This window comes from Anabas testudineus, chromosome 5 (assembly GCF_900324465.2).
Source record: "Anabas testudineus chromosome 5, fAnaTes1.2, whole genome shotgun sequence".
Classification (NCBI taxonomy): domain Eukaryota; kingdom Metazoa; phylum Chordata; class Actinopteri; order Anabantiformes; family Anabantidae; genus Anabas; species Anabas testudineus.
In genome coordinates this window covers 11,036,543-11,061,214 of record NC_046614.1, presented here as the reverse complement: position 1 = coordinate 11,061,214, position 24,672 = coordinate 11,036,543, and the positions used below count along the sequence as shown (strand labels likewise).

Genomic DNA, 24,672 nt, shown 5'->3' with positions numbered 1-24,672 from the left:
ACGCATTTACTTTGTCTCCTCTCTGTAACTGAAACGCACTACCGCCCTCAACCTCTTTTTCATTTAACAACATCTGAAAATATCTTCAAACACACGCCAACATGTTATAATGATTGTTTTACAGAATGTAAATGTAATGTAAAGAAACTGAATGATTTATGTCCGGCCTTTGCAGAACTTAAATAATCTTTTCGGAAGCTTGGAGCTCTGGTTTAGAGCTGTTAAGATGAGTTTATGTCATTCAACAGAAAATTAATCAGCAGTTATTTTGATGATTGCTTGACTAGTTTGATCAAAATATAACCAAGACAAATTCAAAAAGGTTGCATGTAAAAAAAAAAACACATTAATGTAATTATTTGCTGCCTTTCTTAAAACTGATTGTGTGTGTTTTGTCTTTGTCAAACTTTGAACAACAAAATATTTGTCTGGGATCTGCTTCTCTGGTGAGCAATAGGAACATATTGTACAGTAGTTTTTTTTACATAGGTTACAAGAAATGCAAGGTGGATAAAGCTTTGATTAACTATGTGTAAAGTATATTTGATTAAGGAACAGGGACTTCATTTATCTTCTCCTCTGCTTTATCTGGTGTTCTTCTTATTTTATGTTTTCCTCTTATTTAGCTGATCATTAATTTCTACTCCTGCCACCTGCTTTAGATGAGAGATTGCCTGTCATGCATGTTAATTTACAGTCTATGTTGGTTCATTTCATTTAATCTGTCTTCTGTGCCTACAGTGCCTCAACCCCTGGAGCTGTCAGCGTGTCCTCCACTTCCACTTTGTGGGATTTTATCATCAGTCCATTTAAAAAAAAATTCAGGTTTTGCATAACTTGGGTATTTTTGAAACTGCTTTATGGTCAAGTGGGACAGTTTAGTAGGTTCAATCCACACAGCTGTTGTGCAGAGACGCACACTGACAGTGTTCACATTCATTCATTCATTCATTCAGACAAACACCTGCTCATTCAGAGCCTGAGCCTCATTCTCACTTTCAGGCTTAAACCCTTGGAAAACGTGATAACTTGTTGAAAGGCTGCAATAGATCAAGCAAAATGTGCGGGACGGGGGATGTGCGTGCGTGCGTGCGTCTGTGCCGCGGCTGTCTGTGTGTGCGTGCGTGCACGCGCAAGGCGGCGCCACTAAGTGTAATTATGTGACTAAAAGCTCCTCCTCCGCCCGCTCCTAATCCCTCATATCCGCTAATGCCGCGGCAGACATTTACCCACAAGAACCGGCTGCCGTCAACCATCGCATCCAAGTTCTGTGTCAGTGCGCTGCGCGCTCGGGAAACTGTTCACTGACCTCTGCTGACGCGCGGGGAGAGAGAGACAGAGAGGCAAGGTAAGGAGTCCTCAGCCTCAGCCCCGCTCCTCGTCTGGGTCACTGGAGCCCTGTTACAGAGCAGGATTGATAGAAAAGTCGTTTTATGTCAGTCTGTCATCTTACTCCATGTTATAATCCGGGCTGATGGATCCCACTCTAATCTTAATGGTTGGTTTCTGGATTGCTGTAGCTGAGTTGCACAGTACAGTGCTGATTAAGCTGATGGGATATTGCAAAGTGTTTTTTAATAGGCTTGGAAACATGTACATCAGATGTAGCTGCACAGGCAGTATCTCTACATGTTTACATTTGCTTTTTTTCTGCTGGGGCCCGTTTTTATGTGCTTTACAGGAGGATGAAACTCTACAGGACAACTTACAGTCTCCCTATTCTGTTACTCTGTGAGCAGCTCCTCAGCTACTTGTCTTACACTGTGACATACCTCCGTGTTTTGGAAAGGTAGATGAAGAAATAAATCGAAAGTGACTGATCAGTGTCTATTAACAGTGGAATGAATGACAGTACAGCTTCTGGGTGCACTGGAAGGAATGAAGGCAAACCAGTTTAGGTGCGTCACTGCCAAAAGAGTGGATCACCTAAGACCTGCTATATGAAAGACTCACTCCTGTCTTCTGCAGTGTCTCTCAGGGTTAGTGATGCCTGGCGATGGGGCGGTTTTCCTCCCTGTCTCCTCTGTGACTGTCCTGTCGTTTTTGTTCTCTGTGGTGATTCAGGCATGGCCTCGTCTGATGATACAGAAGCGTCTCTGACTCCTGTGGATTTTATCCAGCTGCAGCATTACATGGAGTGTAAGTTACATTTTTCAATATATTAACTGACTTTAATCACATGTTGATACAACATGTAGCAGGCAAATGTTTTTGTGGTTAGGCAGCTAATAAAGTTACCGTATCTTACTTTAACTACAGCATACACCACATTTCAGAGGGAAATGTATTTGCATACTGTTAGCTTGTGATTATCATTTTACCAAACATATAACCATTTCCTGCTTAACAGTAAGATGCTATTTCCACATTAATGCATCAGTAACAATATTCCTAAATTATTCTGTTAGATATAAAAGTATTATGATGTCTCTCCAATCTTCTCAGGTTAGATGCCACCCCTCCGCTCACAGCTACTGCTAGATCCAGTGTTAGTGCAGTGAAGTGTTTTTTCAGCTGTGAAGGAAAATTAAACATAGTTAATTTTCCCAAGGACGAAACCATAAAACTACAACTGATACAGTTACAGGGCACAAACAGACTTTTAGTAATGGGCCACAGGAAGACTTCCACAAGCAGGATAGTGAAAGGGGGACCTTAGAATAAAATAGGTTATACATAGAGACGACAAATGATTTGGCAGTTTAATTAATTACTGTGTGTGTACAGACTGAATTGAGTTTGCAAACCTTTCTTGCACTTGCTGGATCACTGACTTACTTCATGTTACTTTCAAACTCTCCTTCGGGAGATTGTATATTGCAGCGGCAGTAAAAGCAGCTGTGGACACTAAGTACATCATAAAATAAATGGCCGGGGAGGTTGTTTCACACATCAGTCACTTCACTCCTATTCACACACCATCAGCAACAACAACACTCTCTAATGTTCTCTGGTGAATCATTCAGTGAAAGCACAAAACAGCGAAAAGTGCTCCAGCGTCAGGTTTTTTTCGAGCTAATGCAGAATTTGATAGACCTGTTTACAGGAAACAAAAAGTGGTACAGGGATAAAAATATGCTACCGTCCACTCAGAGGCTTTGAAAGAAATGAAATTGGGCTGTAGTGTTCCGGTGGAAAGTATTTGTACTGTTGGATAATGGATGAATACATAATTACACCCCCTCCTCTCCGGACCTGAGAACAACTCTGCTCTGACAGAGGGGCCCAACTCAGGTTTAACGTAGGATACACACAGTACATCAGTGTGGGGTCCAAAGGTAAATCAGTCGCTGAGCTTCTCTCAGTTTTACTGTAAAACCTTTCTCTTGTGTCCTCGGTCAACTTTGATACATAAAAGCTGAACTGTTTCTGTAATCCGTGATCTTTTTAATGCCCTCATCTCCTTGCAGACAGCACTTTGAGGGTGAAAGATGTGATTAAGGAGTTCCAGCCCCGGGGTCGACTGGCCCAGCACAGCTTTGGAGAGGTCGGTCACACACCGGCACCTAGAGTGAATGATGTGGTGACTTTTTATCTTATGTTTCCAAACATTTTCCAATAAATTCATGTTGCCTGGAAATATCTGTGAAATATCATACATACATACAAATAAACATTTATACATATATAGAATACATGTAAAAATATCTTTATTTTCCTTATTAATAGTTCTTCTGAGGCAGCCCCTCAGAATATGATTCGAGATTTTTGAAAAATAATGGATCCGTAACATGAAGCATTTTCTTGCATTGACCGTGCGGCTCCTCTTTTTTCTCCTCAGTGCGTTGATGCAGCGGGTTTCTGTGTATTTCTCAAGACCTACCTAGAAGTGGATGACTTTCCTACAGATTTCTGCCAACGCCTCTTTCACTATTTTCAGCATGTAGAGCAGGATGGAACCACAAAGAGCTCTTTGCCTAAAGGAGGTAAGTCAGTCTGCATGTCTGAGCAGGCGTTGAGATCTACGAATATCTGGGAATGCAGCTCACAGTCCTTTTTTTTTTTACATAATAAAAGGAAGAACAAAGCTGCAAAGTATTTCCTGTTGAAAATGTTGTCCAACACCCACCTGTTTTTTTCTTATCTCGTGGTGCTGCGTCACAGGAATGACGTAGGTGTAGCTCTGGGGATTAGTTCATTTTTTCCAGAAAACTAACAATATTAAGATATTTGCTTTTCCTGGAGAACTATGGTTTTTTAAATACTTTCTGTTTCCACTGTGCTCAGAATATTCTGTACGTCACTTTATCTTCAGGTGGGGTCTTTCTTCGTGATGTGTCCTGTTACTTCTCTGTGCTGGAGGACGGGCAGCCACGGGACAAGCTTGAATGTCAGTTTCATTATTTAGTTGGAACATTTGGTGACATACTTAATACTGAGTATCTGTATTTTATATATGTTAATGACTGTATGGTCTGAAATAATGAAAACACACAGTGATTTATTATTATTTTTGTGTTGTTTCTAGTTACTTTCAAACTTTATGACAAAGACGGCAATGGACTCCTGGACAGTTCTGTGAGTTGTTCGAAGTCACTCATAATTTTCTCTAATTGCTCTACTGCCAAAGGTGCGTGTCTGGCAACACAAACGTATGGGTGCCTCAGCAGTTGCACGTTAATTGTTTGCAATTAGTTGTAAATGTAAGTGTGACAAACTGAACTGTACTATGACATGATGAGCTTTTTGTGTGGTGTTTGTCATGTTGCCAAAGACACGTGCTTAGGTTAACTGAGTGAGTAACAGTAAAATGCTATTTCCACATTACTTCTTCACTAATAATTCATATTATTTAATGGATTATGCATATAACAGGGTCATAAACTGATAGACACATTACAAACACCTTTACTTTTGATACTTCAGGCATATTTAAGTAATAGTTTGAGTGAAGTGGTTATGTTCACAATATTTGGGCCGTTGATATAATTAAAATTAGGATCAGTGCCTAAAATGTGATCAGCTGGTCTTAACTAAGTGGAATTAACTAACAGCAGTTCAAATTGATGGAGAACATAACCATAAACCAGTCATGTGCAAAACACTTAATATATCCAAAAGAAAAATAAAATCAGCTCCTAGGCCAGTTATCACTAAACAAATGTAATAAATAAGAAGACGCAACTGACTACAGTAGTTTCAGAGAAGCTCTTCACGTTCATAAACGTATTATTCAGTAACATGTTGTTTTCTACACGTAATTTGTGGAGTTAGTACTCAGAGTGGCAGACTGGTCTTGGTTGTCCAGCACACAGCATGAGTGCCATATGTTGCAGTGTTTGCACACTGCTGTAACACCAAAGTCCACTGTGACTGTAAACTCTGTCGTCTCTCCATCAGGAAGTGGATCGTATAATCACCCAGATGATGCGAGCTGCTGATTACCTTGGTTGGGATGTCACTGAACTCAGACCAGTATGAATATAATTCATTTTTACGTCTGCGTGATTGTTTTTTTTTATCATTTGCTCTCCACAGAAAGGTTTTGAAAACTTTGGAAATAGAAAGTTCTCAGTTTGTCTTACAGCAGAAATAGATCTTTATTAAAACAAACTGACTACAGATGATGAATAATCATTTGGTGTTGTGTCTGAACAGGTCCTTAAAGACATGATGACGGCAATCGATGCGGACGATAGTGGGACCGTCACTCTGGAGGAATGGGTGAAGGGAGGAATGAACAATGTGCCCTTACTTGTCCTACTTGGACTGAAGGTGAAAACAACATCTGATTGCACAATCAGCATTTTAAAGTGTTTAACTGCAAACACCATTGTCTAGTTAAAGTAGCTTTAATGTCTGGATGTAAATGTACATTTTCTCTATCGCTCCTTCACAGATGATAGACAGGGATGGGCAGCATATTTGGCGGATGAAGCACTTTAACAGGCCGACCTACTGCAGTGTGTGTCAGAGCATGCTGCTCGGCCTCGGGAAGCAGGGACTCTGCTGCACGTGTAAGAGCTCACAGCCGCCACCAGGGGACAGACATGCACTTCATACACAGTGCAACTCAACTGTCGGTTATGTGTCAGTGTTACTGCAGCTCCCTATAAATATGAATGCATGTAATTAGTTACAGAGTCAGCTTTGTCTTAAACACAGTCACTTGTGTAACCTCTGTCTTTTTCTTCCCACAGGTTGCAAGTACACAGTCCACAGTCAGTGTGCCAACAAGAATCCTGAACTGTGTGCTCGTACCTTTGTCAGATCTAAATCGGAGATTGGTGTAAGAAGTACAACGATCCCTCTCCATTCCCAGTTCCTCCCATTGGTCTGAGCCTTTGACTTTAAGTTACATTTATTTTTACATTTATGTTTGAGAGAATACACTCATTGCAGGTTTGTTTTTCTGGACCAAAACCTAAATGGCTGCAGCAGTAAACACGTTAACAGGGAACATCGTGGTGCATTAGTCAGTAATAAACACAACCCATCATGGGTTTCTTTTTTTTGTGTGTGTGCTTTCGGATTACAGCCAGAACAGCCTGCTCCGTACATCTGCCCTAATTTTGCATGAACGCAGACAGTGACCTGCTCACAGCCACAACTCACCAATACGACTTGTCTGTGATGCAACAGTGAGCTGCTCAGATTTTTTCAAGATGCTTTGGATCATTCGAGGTGCCAGCGTGTTTTTAGAAAATTCAATCTGATCTACATGTCTACCAAGTCCACTGTTATCCAAAAAGTCATAAATCTAAAGCCACCCATAACTTCCACAGCTGCTCTGCACAGCTGGTTGTGGTCTGTTATGTGTCAGTGTGCCTTTTGTTTTTTAAAGCCATCAATGACATAACTTTTCCTGCAGTGATTCAGCACTGGATTGTTGGCATCACATGAGTGAACATAAATATTGTCCCTGCAGCTGTTGGAAAGCATCTTAGGTCTTTAAAGAACATATACAAATTGCAGTAGAGGGTGAAGACGAACACGGCTTACTAAAATAACAGCTGCATTAGTGGAAGAAAACCCTTTTTTCTGCTTCTCTTTGTCTCAGATAGCGGCTCACGACTGGATCAGAGCTGACTGTAACTCCACCAAGTGTCAGGTCTGCCACAGGAAGATCAAAACTTTAGCGGGGAGGCGTTGCGTGTGGTGCCAGGAGATGGTGAGGATTGTGTGTGTACGACGATACTGGATTACAGTAGTGGATTACTTCTGTGCTCACCAAGTATTGTGTCTTTTGAAGCGTCATGATGAGTGTCTATTCTCTGGCTTATCGTCCTGTGATTGTGGACCACTGAGAGACCATATACTGCCTCCATGGGCAATATACGCTGTCTCAAAGGTAAAATGAACAACAGATTATAACCATCACATTTTTTTTGTTTTGTTTTGTTTGGTTCTATTTGATATTTGTAGACTTTCAGGATTATTGTCTGGTTGTCTCTTTTCGTTTCCTGCAGGAAGAGGACACCAGCCTGTTAAATGTTACTCATGATGGCCACATCCTGCAGGTAAAAATTTCCCTTTATACTTAAATTAATGGCTTAGTAATAGTTTCAGTCTATTTCACATATACTGAAACTCCTCAAAATATGCCACATAGTCTGTCTTTAAATAAGGCTACATGCTGTATGCTGCTTAGTCAGCTCATTTTCTGTTTGTAAGCATTTATACAGCTACATTTTTGGGCACATTCTTCAATTGAATATTTATAAAATCTAAAAATATCAGCTGTGACAGTGACCAAGACAATTTGTCATCATAGTGCGGAAATCTTCAAAGAACTTTTGACTGAGAGACATCAATCTAAATCAGTCTCTGTTGCGAAAGCCATGATACCCGGTAAGTTACCTAATACATTGGATCCTAATAATCTGTCATGTATTTTTCTGCAGATTGTTCCTATTCCAGGAGTTCACCCTCTGCTGGTGTTTGTAAACCCAAAAAGTGGAGGAAAGCAGGGTGAAAGGTGAGCTACTCAAATCCCTAAACTGCACAGAAGTAAATTGGTGTAAATTATAGGCAGCTACTGTGTATCCTCAGTACGTGTTATTATGATTTCATATTATTGATAATATGCATCTATTTTTTTAAGATTGATAAAAACATTATTTGTTTTTTCTGCATGTTTCTATAGAGTACTCAGGAAGTTTCAGTACCTGCTGAATCCACGCCAAGTATACAACCTTTCCAACGGCGGTCCTGGCCCAGGGTACAGTACACTCCCCACTACTGTTGGATCTTCACTTTGAATCTACTTGTCAACTTCTTCTTATTAATGTCATGTTTGGTAATTTTTAGAATACACTTCTTTCGTAATCTGCGTGAGTACAGGATCTTGGTCTGTGGAGGAGACGGCACGGTCGGGTGGCTCTTGGAAGCTATAGGTATTGCACTCCCTTCTTGCTTTTAGAGAGACATCTGGCTCTGAGGCTAAATGACGTGTCATTTCAGACAAAGCGGACCTCCAGGTGCATCCACCAGTAGCTGTCCTGCCCCTGGGCACTGGAAACGACCTGGCTCGCTGTCTTCGCTGGGGTGGAGGTAAAACTCTAGACTAATCAAATATGACTCAAAGATGGGAACCTTAAGTTAAATAATCTTTTCTAATCCCATTTAAGGTTATGAGGGGTCAGACTTGAGAGAGATTCTGAAGGAGATTGAAGCCAGCGAGTTAGTTCCCATGGACCGCTGGAGTATCCAGGTGATACCAGAAGACCCGCGAGAGGCAGGAGACCCCGTGCCCTACGAGATAATCAACAACTACTTCTCTGTCGGAGTGGTGAGTCAAGAATTCTGGTAAAGCCTTACTGACGTAAACAGAAAGTGGAATACGTTGCCTAAAATATGACCTAATGACCTGATTGCATTAATGTCCATGTGATCAGGATGCCTCCATTGCTCATCGTTTCCACTCGATGAGAGAGAAACACCCCCAGAGGTTCAACAGCAGGTGAGTAGTCACAGTAGCTCGTTGAACAAACTGTATTTTCCAGTAAAAAGTGATTACTAAGATTATGTTTTCATTAGTTATGGCAAAGTTCTTCCTGTTTTCTGTTGTTTTTAAGAACAAAGAACAAACTTTGGTATTTTGAATTTGCCACTTCTGAGACACTCTCCGCCTCTTGCAAGAAACTGAAGGACTGTCTCACAATCGAGGTGAAAATTTCTCCTGCTGTCATGCAACTAATAACTTGTAATTCACACAGTAGCTCACAACGCATTGTTGTGTCTCCACCAGTGTTGTGGGAGACACCTGGACCTGAGCAGCATGTCTCTAGAGGCCATAGCTGTCCTCAACATACCCAGCATACATGGAGGCTCTAACCTCTGGGGCGAGTCCAAGAAGTCTGATGGTGTGCCAGAAGTGGAAAACAGTGAGGTTATCACTGACCCTGAACTTCTTAAAGCAATTTCACAAGGTGAGACTGGACCAACTGCACTCTCCTAAATCACCCGATGCCTCCTTACACGCAGAGGCTGTCATTGCTGTCGACTTTAATAGTGATATAATATTTCACTGCATCGGTGCGTGTGTTTACCTCTGCAGACATGAGTGATAAGCGCTTGGAGGTGGTGGGGCTGGAAGGAGTTATAGAGATGGGACAAATCTACACTGGACTAAAGAGTGCCGGGCACAGACTGGCACAGACCTCTCAAATTACCATCAGGTTGTGTACTTTCATCTACACTTAACAAAATATCACAAATACCTGACATTAATGTACACACAGCAACACCCCATATGACAGCCCTAAAAATAACCACAGCTGAATTAAAGCAATTCCAAAAAGGTTATAACAAAATCAAGTGTTCGGCTCTTTTAATTTACTCTGAGTGAAACAGAAACACTGTCATATTGCCCGCATTCAATATAAATGCTGCAGTGTAATTAAATCTCGCTGTCGCTTCTCTCTGTGTGCAGGACTATCAAAGCCCTGCCCATGCAAATCGATGGGGAGCCATGGATGCAGCCTCCTTGTACTGTAAGTGTTATTAACTGCTGAAATAATCCCATGCTAATAGTGAAGACTCAGTGAGCCAGATCTTGAGCTTGCAGCAACACTTCCAATAGACTAAAATACAGCTAGCAATAATAATTATTTTGTAGTTGACAGACATCATGCCGTTTATCTATTCTAGATCCACATAACTCACAAGAACCAAGCTAACATGCTTATGGCTGCACCAACCAAAGCATCCGGCTTCTTTCACCTCAAGTAGAGCAGCGGTGAGCATCACTCCAGTCTGCAGAGCATCACAGCAGACTGTCCAGTACATACATTATCATTAAGTATTAATGTGTACGTGTTTTGCACTAAATCCCTGATATAATTCAAAAGTATTTCAAAGTACAAACATCTTGCACAGTGACAGAGCAAATTAAAGTGCACATGTCACCACTCTGAGCACTGCTATTGTGTGCCAACTTAAAAGTCTGTTTTTGTAAATAGCACAACATAGTTAATGTGGGATATGTAATATGTTTTATGTTCAGCGTCTTGTTGAGTTTCTTCTGTATTTCCTAATGCAGCTGGTGGTGAACTGGCTTAGTTTGGCTTTCAAAAGCCCACAGTAGCTCACCTTGGTCAACAACACTATCACACCTGTTTATTCAGTATTTTACTGTGAGTGGATAATAAACCACAAAAAAAGTATGTATTGTTTTTATGTAATAATTTTTTACTGATTTTTAAATAGGTGTTGATAAAATAATTCAAGGACGACTTGACTGAATTCCACTGAATGTAACATGGGGCGGGGGGGGGGGGGGCATACTGGACATGAGGAACATTAGCATCATCACTGTTGTTTCTGTAAACAATGATGTATGATGTATCATTCTCACATCGACATGACTTCTACAAAATACTCTAAATCATGTGGTGAAAGTTCTAAAATCTATTTCATATGCAGTTTGTGTTGGGTTTTTAGTGTATGTTCATTTATTATTTTTGTCTTAGTCTGTGTAGATATCGTTTGTAGGTGTGTCTTGAAAACAGTGTAATTGTGTGATGCTCATACAGCATCAACATATATTGAATTGTCCCCAGCTTGATCACCTTATCTGGTGAATGGGCAGAGATAAATACTATTGCACCATTATAGGTACAAAGGCATTCTGATATTTTGCAGCTAAATGTGAAGATCTTAAATGTTTGATTACACTGTATTGAGACAGAATTGTACCATAACATGCTATCGTATTTATTATGAGGATACAAAACCTTTTTGTTTTTAATTAATTCATTTGTAAATGACAGGTTGTATCTTAGTAACACACTACATACTGTGCTTCAGCAAAATAGAAAAAGGAGACCGTTTGCATGTAAAACACATGTATGTATGTACATGCACTATATGTACTGTATTCACAGGCCCGTTTATATAAAGATCTAGGTCATCACTTAACTATATTGTGTAGAGTGTTGTGTATATGTTTAAAATATTATGCATATCTATGTCTGTACTATATTACTTAGTCTATAATAAAACTATTATTTATTTTATCTAGTTAATTATTAGCTACAGTAATAATGTGAATATGGATTTGAGCCTGTGGAAAGAAAACACTAAGTAAAAAGTCCAATAAGGTATACTTAGAAATATACTGGATTAGAAGTAACTAATATAATAGAAATAGAAATAGAAATATGGCTTTGAATTAAAGTGCAAGACCTAAAGTGTAAATGTAAATGCATCTTTATGTAATAATACTTAGTCATTTATACATTTCTTCAAACTAGCCTGAAGAGAATTAAACACTTTTGCATGTCTGGTTGGTTGTTTTATGTGTTTTTCCATCAGCTAAATGTACTGCATGTGTGTGTGTGTCCAGTGTAGGCATTTCCATTAGCGTCTTCCTTCATAGACAATTGAAGCTGTTGCTTACCCTGATTGGCCCTTCTCGCTTTCTTCATTCTTAAAAAAGATCACACCCAAGAGCCTTTGAGGGGGCTCAAGTGTTAGTGTGTGTTGGTTTTCCTGGTTGTTGTGGAGAAGTTATGTCATAAGGGGTATTAAGTGATGATTAAATTGATGTTGACAAATGGATGTCTGCAGCTGGGGCTCCTCCATGCATAGTGCAAATTGCCTGATGATGACATTACAGTAAGATATGGTCAGTGTAAATAGCTGTGGTTGTCATATTTTGCAGGTCAGAGTAAATATTCCCAGTGGGGATTAATTATGTTAAAAGACAGGGAGGATATTTTTGTCTGGATTGAGGGAGATTTTCTCTGATGATAATCATCTATTATGAATTATATGCAACATAACTGTGAAGTGTTCATTCATAACCTAGTCTAATGAGGTCCAGTATTATTCCAATTTGGAGCAGTACTTATAATGTAATCCTTCCTCAGGTGGATTTGTCTGTGTACAGACGAGAATTCACTTCTCACCGTTTTTCATATAATGTTTTTATTGCAGCTTCTTAACTCATTTTACACAATCTGGTTGATGGTTAAACGTGTTCAGTTCAGTTCGGTGGGCTTTTTAAAACTCAGCTTTTATTTCATCCTGCCTAGGTTCATTGCATATACGCTAATTCAAATAGTTTTATAGCACGATCAAATCAATCCTTGGTGTTTTTCCTCTAAGAGTTTAGCTGGCAGACTTCACAGAGTATTTCTAGCTGTTCCGTGACAACATAAATCCCATTTTATGAAGAAACCCTGCAGGCGTTTGCTGGTGTGTCCTCAGATAACCCAGCTCCCTGCGGTAAACGTGTAAAATATCTACATTTCCACTCTTAAAACCTCCAAACTTCGACTATTTTTAGCATTTTTTCTCATCCAGTAATATCCCCACGTGAGCGCCGCTGTCGTTGCCGGATATATTTAGAACGCACGCGCCCCCGGCTCTTGCGTCAATGGAATCCCGTACGTGCGTCACACGGAGGACCGTCTGCCTCGAGCGCCCCGCCGATTGGCTGGCGATCCGGAACGTTCCACCGCCCTGTTCACCATATTTGGGCAGAGTCCCGCCTTCGGGCCGCCGCAGCCAAAATAAAACTAGAGAGCATGGAGCCGCCTGCGCTGGTGCGACCCAGTGTGTGTGTGTGAGTGTGACTGAATGAGTGTGTGTGCTGACAGCCGCTGGCAGAGGTCACATTTGTTCTGTTGCACTAGTTTGGAATAAATGAAAAGCTTCAAAATCCGGATATTTACCTGAACCAGGTGAGTGAAAGTGTCCTGCTTGTTTACTTATTCAGGCGACTATTGTTATGCTGCTTTTAGATTTTCTTAATACTTTTTTAGAGCTACTTTCACACATATTGACTGTCTGGACTGCTGTTTTCATCAGTTACACATTAGGGGACTTCACTTTATTCAAATTAATTTGAGTTTTTGATGGGAAATAATTTTTAGAGATGTCATGTGTCAGGGGTATACACAGCCCTGATATAAATCCCACCTTCATGAAGTTTACAGTGTTCAGGTTTGAAAACAACAATACACAAGCAACATACACAGACAACACTTTGAAACTGTTTCAGCAGAAAGTATTAAGTTGTATTAGTAGTATTAGCCAGCTCTACCTAGGCCTACTGTACTGTAATGTAAAACTGTGCAACTCAATTGGTGTGGAAACAACTATTTATTGTACTACTAGTGTAATTGATTAAATGACCTCTGTCATTAATTTTACTACTGCTGCAATTGTGCATGTACTATGTGTACTTTGTTGGGAAAAAAACCTGCCTTTTGCATGTTTTATCAGCTGTCCCCTCTACATTCTCAAGTAAACAGTGCATCGGTTGCACTGGTATGTTTTCAACTTTATGATTTGAATGACTTTGTATACCTTGCATTACATGTGGGTGTGTTATGTGCTTTATGAAAATAAATTTATAGGACAAAAAACACAGGTTGAGCAGTGCAGTCTACCCAAAAGTCCAGCTTAAGTTAAGTTTAAGAAATTAGTTTTTGTCAGGATATTCAGAAAACAATTTGCGTTAAAGTTTGAACAGGATGATTAGTTGGTTTTATGAAATGCGAAGCGCATTTTGTAATAAAATAAAATAAAAAAACACCCACACAAATACATAGAAAGTTAGCACTTCTACACACCCATCCACCCAAACACGCACAAACACACATAAACAGGTTTTGCCATTTCACCTGGCGTTTATCCCACCCTGAAATACAATCTGCAACCCTCCTTGGTATGATCCCAGTGGAAGAGGATTGCCCACCACTGAAGGAGGTTTCTCAGAGCATTAACAGCCAGTAAGACAATACCTGACAACATGTGATTGCTCCACTGGTCCACCGTCTGCATTTTCAAAGGAGGGCTGATAGGCCCTGAAGCTGGAGAAATGACATGTGTGGGAAATGAGGCAGTGTGCACTCAAGGTGTTAATATAGACTACTGTTTGGATGGTTACAGAAGGAGGACTAAAAATGCTGACCCAAATGATTCAAGCAATATCCAATTTACTACACGTTTAAACAGTCAACTCATTATCACCCCCGGTTACCCCCCAGTATTAAACCACATTTGCATTTATAGAAAGACATTTGTTTACATTTAATGGTTTATATTTAGATTGTATTATTGTAAATAATATTTACCTTACTTGGACTAGCACTGGGATTTATTTTTACTTGTAGTAATTGTTGCTGCCCTCTGTTCTAGCAATGCCCTGTGTACAAGCCCAGTATGCATCCTTGCCCCATGACACCTACTTCAGTTCTGAGTTTTTGAACCCTGACCTCAGTGCCAAACTGGTGATGGACATCAGTGGCCAAAAAGACCAGCTGTCTACATCTTCGTTGCCCAGCATCAACACCTTGGTGGGAAATGGCTATGTGGGGGAGTTTGATGCTTATTCCTGTAAGATCACCACCTCTCCTCCTGCCTCTACAGTTTCATTTAACCACACCACAGTAGCTGAGAGCTCCAGTTCTCAGATGCAGAACCAGGCGTTTAAACTGGATGATCTCCAGGTGTATGGCTGTTACCCAGGCTCCTTTGCACTGAGCTGTCTTGATGAAACACTATCATCATGTGGCTCAGACTACTATGGCAGTCCAGTCTATGCTGCTGCTTCTCCTCCAACACCAGGTTTTCAGACCCAATCTGCACCTGTCTGGGATTCCTCTTTTAGCCCCTACCCCTCAGCCCCCCTGTCCTCTGTTGCCGATAAGGCCGTCATAGCGCAGCAGCTCTCCCTTTTCACCTTCAGCCCACCACCGGAGCAGCACTCTCCCCTGGGACAGCATCAGGATGCTCAGCCAGGCCAGGATGACACTTTCTTTCTGCCTCCTCAGCAACATGTTTCTCAAATGCATTGTCCTCCTATGTCACTGGAGCATGGACATCTGGAAAGTCCCAGGATAGTGGAGGGGACCATGACTTCTCCTAAAACCCCCAACCCAGGATCCAATGAGGGTCGCTGTGCAGTTTGTGGTGACAATGCATCCTGTCAGCACTATGGAGTCCGCACCTGTGAGGGCTGCAAAGGGTTTTTCAAGGTAAAAAGCACAACAATATTGACTTAGGTTAGCATATTCTCCATATTTCAAGATCAACTGTGATGGCCAATAAGTAACAAAAAGATCATTAATATGCCCAAAATATTTGCAGCATCAAAAGTGATGCTGAGTGTATTCAGTTAGTCCAGCACTGACACTCCTAATTTCAGATTTTTGTTCATATAAAAATGGATTTCATTGGATTTCTTGAGCTCTCTTATATATTAATATTAGTATATAGCCTCAATATTAGGTTTTTGTTGTGTTTCTTATAAGCTAATGTACTTTGGTTTATTTAAGTTTATTGGTGTATTTGTATCATGCTGAATGTTGCAAGTAAGAATGAATGTTTTTTTTCCCTGTTTGACAGCGAACTGTACAGAAAAATGCTAAGTATGTGTGCCTCGCCAATAAAGACTGTCCAGTGGACAAGAGGAGGAGGAATCGCTGCCAGTTCTGTCGTTTTCAGAAATGTCTCGCAGTGGGAATGGTCAAAGAAGGTAAGAAGGCAATTTTCGTTTTGAGTGACTAAGTTGCGACAAAGATAAACTAAAGTGCTGAATGGCAGACATACTGTGTGTAACCAGAGCATTACAGCTCCAGGAAATGATGCAGGAAAAGGGAAACTATAATTGATACAAAAGATATTTTTTGAAGTGAGGCTATAAATGTTCCTCTCTTTTGCTTCTCTTAGTTGTTCGCACTGATAGCCTCAAAGGTCGCCGGGGTCGTCTGCCTTCCAAACCCAAGACTGTGGCTGAGGCATCTTCCACAACCTCCAGTGTCAACATCATTTCCTCTCTTGTCAAGTCCCATTTTGACTCAAATCCAACGATCGAAAAGCTCGACTACTCCAAGGTAAATCTCAACACAGCTGTTTCACACTGAATAGATTGACAGCATAACAATTGAATCCAGGGTTGACCGTTCTCTTCTTCCTCAGTACCAGGAGCTAGTTGACAACCTGAAAGAAAAGGAGGATGCTGAAGACATCCAACAGTTTTATGACGTGCTCAGTGGTACTTTGGATGTGATCAGAAACTGGGCTGAGACCATACCGGGTTTCACAGACTTCTGCACAGAGGACCAGGAGCTGCTCCTTGAATCTGCTTTTGTTGAGCTCTTCATCCTCCGATTAGCATACAGGTTGGCCTCTTTAAAGTAAAAACAAAAAAAAGCTGTGTTACCCATGAAGTCACTGCACTGATCCAGTGCTCTGATTGTACTAATGACTTGAAATTGCGCAGGTCGAATCCAGAGAAGAACAAGCTGATCTTCTGTAACGGTGTGGTCCTCCACCGACTGCAGTGCGCTCGTAGTTTTGGTGACTGGATCGACTCCATCATGGATTTCTCTCAGAGCCTTCGCCGCATGAACTTAGACATCTCCATGTTCTCCTGCCTCGCGGCTCTTGTCATCATCACTGGTAAGAGCGCTTATTTTCTTTTCAGTTCTCCCTCTATTTAAATTCTATATCTGTATTCATGAAAACCTCTTTTGCAACTAGATCGCCATGGTCTCAAAGAGCCCAAACGGGTTGAGGACTTTCAGAATCATCTTATCACTTGTTTAAGGGAACACGTGAGTGGAAACGGATCTGAACCGGGCAGGACCCAGCCCAACTATCTGTCTCGCCTTCTGGGCAAACTCCCAGAACTGAGGACTCTGTGCACACAAGGCCTGCAGCGTATCTTCTACCTGAAACTAGAGAACCTAGTCCCCCCTCCACCAATTGTGGAGAAAATCTTCATGGATACTCTGCCATTCTGAAAAACACAATCGTGTTACGCGTAAAAACAGCAGTTAAAATGACCTATCACCATTACAGTGAGGTTTTATGAATCAACTGAACTGCTGACCCTCCTCCTATCGCACTGACTGTGTGCTGAAAAAGGACATTGTTCTAGAGACCATTATTTTTTAATATTCAGTTTTAAAATGTAATATGATTGAATGTGTGAGTTTGGCATGGTGAACTGTCATAAACAGGGCTGAAACACACAGTTCAGATATATATTTTTGTGTGCATTTGTAAAATGACTTTATTGCTGTGTGTGAATGTTGCTATGCAGCAAAAAAACGACTTGGATATTTGGGTAGATGCAATGTATTGTTACGTGCTCTGAAAGACACTAATTTCCTAAAAGCAGGTTTTTCTAATAGCTTTTGACCCCACTAAGAAGCTCGTAGAATATTTAGCACAACAATTCAAACAGAATCATGCATCCTATTTGTTACAAAGAACTGTGGAGTACTACTTTTCAGAAGTGCAAACTTCTTTGTATCACACAATATAGTTTTAGTCCCAGTCATACTCCTGCAGAAGGTCTTGGACCAAAGTTGACTCCTATTTTGATACTACTGGTTACAAACCTTATTGCCTTAAACTAAAATGTTCTGCCATATCTCTTGTCCTGCCATTTGTAACATGGAAAGGCTTTTGAGGAGAATTGATTCACTGAATGAAAATGCAAAGTGCCTTTATAAACCCTTCGGTCCTTCAACCACATTAGGTAAGAATTTTCATTCCAAACATCACATACGACGAGCCCCACGTATTACAGACACGGAAATAATAATTCAATGTCACCATCTCAATGCTGAAGTTATCACTGCTGAGTATGATTTCAGGTCTGTGCCAGCTTTGATATGAGTCCAGCCGGCGTCAATACAGTTTAACAAAGAGCATCAGTGCTTGAACACAGACTTCACACTGCTAAACTAGAAGGGCATCAAGTGATGACAGGTGGTTTAGGAGCCACTAGAACTAAATCCTGCCCACTTGTCCCTGAGGTGGTGAAGGTTATAACTACAGTAGAGGCCTCAAGCTTCAGATTTAATTAAATCACAGCACATGTCAGAGTCTCCTTGTATCCAGAATTAAAATACATTATATACATTTCTGATACATGGATTAGCCCCAAAATGCTTGAAAACGTTGAATGATAAGCAGACATGTTATGTTGGCATGCTGGTTTCTTGTCTTTGGCTGTTAGGAGCAGATACATGTACATAAGTGTTTTCAAACCTCATCTCCGTGTGTTTGTAAAACTCTCCTACTGTCTTCCACATTCTTCTGAATCATGCAGTTTTATACTCAATGTTTTTTTTCTTATTTCATCTCAAAATGAACAGTATCTTAAGGAATCACAGTGAAATGTGATGAGAAGTTGAGCAGCTAAGAGCACTTCAAACAGTGCTCTAACAGTATGAAAATCCTTCTTTCTCCTACTGTATGTGTTTTTGTGTGGCACACGTTTGTGCACTAAAATGGTGGAAAAGTCCAGAGAATATTTTTTAATAAATATTTGTAAAAATACACAACTGGATACCTTTCAGTGTTTTGAACGTCATTTATCCTTTTGTCCGATTATAGTTTCTGATATGTCATTAGTTCTGTTTTATAATTGATTTATCATTCAAAACTTTATTTTGGATAGTGTAGTGTTAAGATCACCCATCATGTGGGAGACTGGGGTTTAAATCCCGGCTGTAATCTACCTTCAGTAGGGGTCCTTAGGCAAGACCTCCTTACTCTTACGCTACCTTTGCCTTGTACCTTGTAAGATGCTTTGGATAAAAGCGTCTGGCGAATGACTAAATGTAAATTTAGTTTATAATGAAAGAATGAGGCAGCAACAAACCCATTGAAAAGACCAAGGCATTGGTTTTTATCTTTTAATTCTTTCTGACTTCACTGTCTGTCCTGTGGCTCCGGGGCCCTAAGATCTTTCCGTACTACTGATGATAAATCTAATCATCGTGAATGAAAGGATACACCATTTCATATAACACCTGGGTTTGTTGTGTTAGCCGGCATTTGCAGCAGCAGACTTTGGGATTGACTTGAAATAAACTACAGTGTCTGTGTTTATTGTAACAAAACATGTCACAGTGTGTCCTACTAGTGTGGCTCTCATTGGCCAAGAACAACAACTGACAAAATGTGGTGCACTTGCTGTGACCAGGACTATTCCCTGACTTTTTCTTTTATTGCCACCATGAGATAACGTCATGAAATTTCAGGGCAGACATGAATGTTTTCCTCCAAATAAACTGTGGAAAACTGTAGCGCCATCAGCAGGTCATGTTGTCATCTGAGTTTATTTTTGTTTAACACAGAACCTGTGCTGCAGCTTGTTAAATATTAACGTTGTGATGAAAATCGACCAAAAGCAGTCCTTCATCTCCTTTTCACTGAGTCTGTGTTGTTTTGTGACACATGGCGTTAATGTTGGCAACATTCCTGGCCAGAGGAAGACAACACCGTCCCACTCTCAGCCACAGCAGACTGCAGCAGCGACTGCATTCATCTGCTCGACACCTGATACTACTGTACACCACGTACCGGTCATCTGGATTTTGGTGTTGGCAGGCAGAGTGGAAAAAATGGACAAGGGGAGAAAAGAGGAAGGCAGTATGAAAGCAAGCTTGCATTGAGGCGTTCATTGGGCGAGTCAGATGTAATGGGAGCAGTGGACGAGTAGAGTTTCATAAGGAGGATTTGGACGAATGCAGTAGCTCAGTGAGTTCCTTTGGTTGTAGCTAAAAGCATTTATTATTTGGTTGCAGAACTATATACTGTGTTAATCCCTTTTGACTTTCATGGTGACTTTTTTGTTCTTTATGGTCATATATCCATAACATGTGAGACACGTCCTTGCCCCTTCACACCACCCAACCCAAAATACAGCCCTTGACAGTATATCTAAGGTAGTAGACCCTTAACTTTTGACCTGTGCCTTGACATGCAACATTCAGCGTTCAGGAACAAGCTGTAGCCCTACACCCTGCACACATGAGACATTACGTTCTGTCCAGTAATACGAAGCTGGCTTGTCATGGTGATTTGTTGCAGAAACATGTAGCGCTCCCATTTTAAACCTTGCCTCTTTGCCACTTTGCAGAACAGGAAAGGCTTGAGAACATGTGAAATGTTTGCTCTATCATCACCGTCCAACAGGAGATTTTCTGGCATAAACACTTTCTATGGCAATTGTATCATGACATTTACCATCTTACTGCACTTAAGGACAATTTTGAGGCACTTGTAAGTCAGAATTTTATACTTTTACTCAGCTATACTTAGAAAAATGATTACTTTATAAAGTATGTTTTGATAGATTAAATTACCCCCCAGTACCTGAAGTAGTTAAATGACTAACTGCAATGATAAAATCTGAATTTACTGCAAATGCATCTGTGCCAGACTACATGACAACAGCTCCAGCTGTTCTCATTAGAGCTCACAGTGACTACATGCTGATGTTTAGTGGGGCTACTATTTACAGTGTTCACCATTAGCTCAGTGTGTCAGCATAATATTTACTAATTACCAGTGTGAATCATCCAGAGGGAAAGCAAGAATGGATCTACTAAATTTAATACTGGTCAACATTTGTTTAGACTTTTCACTCCAAACCACATATTTGCATTTAATGGCTCAATCACCAAAGTTATTCTGAGGATGAATCCACTAACTTTGGTGATACAGTCTGTGGTGGCTTGAGTGACATGCTACTATGACATTGAATGACAGACAAATGGGAACTTCTCCGCAATACAAATATGTTTATTTTTGATTTTGTAAAACCACAAGCAGTGTCTGAATGCACGAAATAAATTCAGCAACATAGTTATGTGTAACATGAAAACGTTGTGTGTGTGTGTGTGTGTTTCTTTGTGTATGTTTGTGTGTGTGTGTGTGTGTCTGAGAGAGAGAGAGAGCAGCTGATTGCTGGAGAGGATATTGTTCCAGCGGGAGGAAAGCTAATAGGTTTGTTTGTGAGGATGCTGCACCTGTCGTTTATTGATGGACTGAGCTGTAAATAACTTTGTGAAGCTGTTTAGTGCTCTGTGGGAGCTTCTGTGTTTCTTTCTCCACGCTCCTCTCTCTTATATACTGTATGTTGGTATGCACACACACGTGTACAAATGCACATATTCAGGATATTTATTTTCTATACCATGTCGGCACAGAGCAGAATCCCTCACCAGCTCAGCAACGGACAAAAGTGAACTTGTCTAAGAGCAGTTTGACACAGAAATCATGTGACTGATAAAATCGCACATTCACTAGTACACATAGTGTGTATTTATGCAACACTACTAATATGTGTGTGGGTGTGCTGTTGAGTGCGGAAAACCCTCTGTGAGTGTATTTATAGAAGGCCATTGTTGAGCCCATAGAAACCTCTGTAACTGGATCTGGTCTCTCTCACTGAGAGAGTCCGGTGATAAATGAGTTGGCACATGTCATTGCTCATGCTATCCCTGTGATAACTGTATGCCCCACATCAGCGTCTTGAGCTCTTAGTCCCTGCGGGATTAAATTCATAAGTGAGTAGTGATCCGGTTAAATTATCATTCAAATGTGTGAAAGTAAAAGATGGTGGAAACCTGTCGACTTTGTGGACATAAATGTTGTTGTGTCCTTAATTGGGTATTGCCTGATGCTCTACTCTTAAAAAACAAAATGCATTTCAGTGCTGATACCTTTTCATTTTTATACTGTTGAGTTGATTAAGCCACAAAAGTATAATAGAAGCAACATTTCTTCTGAGTTTATAAATATCTTTCAAAGCTGTTCAATACAGAATGATTTTAAAGCAACGCAGGTAACAGAAAAAGGACTAAGAGAGTGAACACAAAGAGATTAGTGACTGCTACACACATGCGTATTATACCAGTCACTATGATAGATATAATATATAAGATTATGATATATTATATATACACATGAACTTCACAGCTTTGACAATGATCAATAAGGCTACGTTCAGACTGCAGGTCTTAATGCTTTGTGCTCAGTGTCTCATATATGAGACTTCAATGTGAACTGGCCACAGACCTGAAATGACCCGCATGCACAGAAGAACAATAACGTGATGTCATATGCAGTATGTCGTGTACACAGAAGTAAACATGGATGCAGCTGAAGTGAGCCTATACAGCCAGATTACAATAAGAACTCTCGAGTTTAGTTTGGACAGAGGTGTCTCCCCAAAACCTCAACCCCCAAAACGCTTATCCAACCTCCACAGTGATGAAATGTGACCTGACTGTTCAGACTGGGGTGACAAAACATCTAATAGGTATTTGATTTAGGACCATATAAGAAACTAGCCCAGGTGTGATTTAAAAAAATCCTGTTCAGGCTGCCATAAAAAGACTTGAACAAACAAATCTAATTTGTCTGCAGTCTGAACGTAGCCTAATATGTGAAGATGTGGTCAAAGCAGCAGAATTAAGACACGTTAAAGAAAAGCACATCCTCGGTTTCTCTGTGTGTGTCTCACTATGCTGGAAACTTCTCTCTGCTCAGCAAGAGAATATGAGAATGTTACAATTATAAAACAAGATTGACAGGAAGGATAGTGTTGCACTGGCAGATGACAGTTTCTGGCTGCATACCCAGAAGTTATTCACAGCAAAGCCCACAAACACATGTTAGTACACTCTATCTTTGTGAGGACACTCATTGACATAATGCATTCCCAGGCACCTTACCCTAACTTTAGCCGTCACAGCTAAATGCCTAACCCTAACCTAACGCTGACCTTAACCTTAAAACTAAGTGTTAACACTCAAATAGCCTTTTGAAGTTGTGAGGACAGTTTGACCGGACCTCGGTGCTATTGCACTAAAAGTTTGTCCACACAACTAGATAAAGATATGTCTACACACACACTGACACCACGCCTTGTCCACTGGCACCCCCTCCTCTACCACCATCCCTTTGGTCTCTGGAGTGTGTATATGTGTGTGTGTGTGTGTGTGTGTGTGTGAATGTGGAGGGAGGATTTCAAGGTCAGAGCAAATGCATGGTGCCAGCAAACACACTCACACGCGGGAGGCGGGTAGTACAAGGTACAACATACATGCAATTAGCTGCATCAATCAACAGTTCACACTCTGAATGTTAAAAGCAGATGTAGAAGAAGCCTTTTCAACTGCGAGTGTGTAAATGATGTGTAACAGTTCGGAAAGCTCACATCACGTTAAGAATTATGGAAATGATAAAGCACAAGAAAGTGTTAAAAATAGCAATTAACACATAGACTTTCTCACAGTGTAAAGACAGAGGATGATCATTTTTATACACAGCGATGTCACAGCAGTGTACGTATCAACTAATTTTGTGCTGAAATCTATTGTTGGTGTATATGTTATTTGTTTCTGATCAGTTTACTTTATTAACTTATTAATGAATAAACTGGTGGCTTAGGACACCAGACAAGAGGCAACGAAACTAATACGGTTATAAAACAGTCTGTATGGAAACTAGCTTATCCACTTATCTGCTTTTTTTGCCAAGAAAAATATGAGAGGACTGAAACTGCTCTTAGGCTTGGATGCTAAACATGGGGTTATTGCCAGCAGCTGGTTAGTTAAGCAGTCTTAGGGCAGGGGGAAACATCTAACCCAGCTGTGTCCAGTTTCAGAGTTTCCAGTGTCTCTATATTTCACTATTTAACATAATATATATAGTTTGTTCATTATATATACAAAGACAGATATGTATAAAAGGAGTTGAGTTGAGTTCTGTCCCCAGAAGATTTACAGTGTTTGATGTTCAGAGTCAAAAAGCAGCTCAAAAAGAAGTCAACCCCAAGGAGAAGGAGAAGATACATAAAGATATGACTCCCAGTCTGAGACAGATGGCGGCTGCCTATCCTTCACACAGAGTTACATAAAGAGTCTGAAGTAGCGGGAGCTGGCATATCTCAAGATCACAAGATGATGGCTGTGAACTCAGCTGTCAGGGGCTGACACTAAGGGCAAAAACTGCTGCTCTGCCTAAGTGGATGGATGGCATGAAAGGTACTCTGCAACCCACAGGACTCTGCTGCCTTAATGTTGGTCTATTTATAAATCAATTTCAGCCACATGACTGTACATTTTAATAGAGAGCTGTGCTCACAGTGGCTCCAGCCCAACACACCTGTCTCCTAGTGATTAAACAATGTAACACCTGTTTTCAAGTGTTGATGATCTTGCATATTTTACCAGCTAATTAAATCAGAGAAGTTTCAGTATTTTCTCTGCGGAGGGAAATATAAAGCTGTCCATTGTTCCACGGCCGTCCAGACTCAAACACCATGTGAATGGTTTGCAGTGAGATTTGTGCAGACATTTGTGATAGGATCCCAAGAGGATGCATATAAATGATTTTGGTGATCCCCTGACCTTTAATCTAGAGCCACCATTAATTTGTTACTTAACATGATATTTTGGGCTC

General features: G+C 40.6%; 2 protein-coding genes across 7 annotated transcripts; both read left to right on the top strand.

The window, feature by feature from the left end:
* Positions 1–1,211: 1,211 nt before the first annotated feature.
* On the top strand, positions 1,212–11,728 carry dgkab (diacylglycerol kinase, alpha b). Of its 6 annotated transcripts, XM_026348065.1 has the most exons (24): positions 1,212–1,348; positions 2,065–2,139; positions 3,411–3,523; positions 3,782–3,926; positions 4,256–4,330; positions 4,469–4,518; positions 5,341–5,415; positions 5,599–5,715; positions 5,840–5,957; positions 6,141–6,274; positions 7,001–7,111; positions 7,193–7,291; positions 7,410–7,460; positions 7,845–7,918; positions 8,087–8,161; positions 8,251–8,336; positions 8,404–8,493; positions 8,571–8,731; positions 8,838–8,902; positions 9,018–9,108; positions 9,191–9,371; positions 9,500–9,620; positions 9,875–9,935; positions 10,093–11,728. In XM_026348065.1, exons 2-24 carry the CDS (start codon positions 2,067–2,069, stop codon positions 10,171–10,173), a joined length of 2,247 nt encoding a protein of 748 aa, XP_026203850.1. In that variant the 5' UTR covers positions 1,212–1,348; positions 2,065–2,066; the 3' UTR covers positions 10,174–11,728. The 6 variants fall into 6 exon arrangements, with proteins under 6 accessions (XP_026203850.1, XP_026203847.1, XP_026203845.1 ...); XM_026348062.1 differs by lacking the exon at positions 1,212–1,348 and having other exon boundaries at positions 1,948–2,139; positions 6,141–6,229; XM_026348060.1 differs by lacking the exon at positions 1,212–1,348 and having other exon boundaries at positions 1,948–2,139.
* Positions 11,729–12,997: 1,269 nt separating this feature from the next.
* Positions 12,998–18,739, top strand: LOC113154068 (probable nuclear hormone receptor HR38). Its single transcript, XM_026348067.1, has 7 exons — positions 12,998–13,130; positions 14,593–15,431; positions 15,802–15,931; positions 16,126–16,289; positions 16,375–16,577; positions 16,679–16,857; positions 16,939–18,739. Exons 2-7 carry the CDS (start codon positions 14,595–14,597, stop codon positions 17,199–17,201), a joined length of 1,776 nt encoding a protein of 591 aa, XP_026203852.1. The 5' UTR covers positions 12,998–13,130; positions 14,593–14,594; the 3' UTR covers positions 17,202–18,739.
* Positions 18,740–24,672: the final 5,933 nt, after the last annotated feature.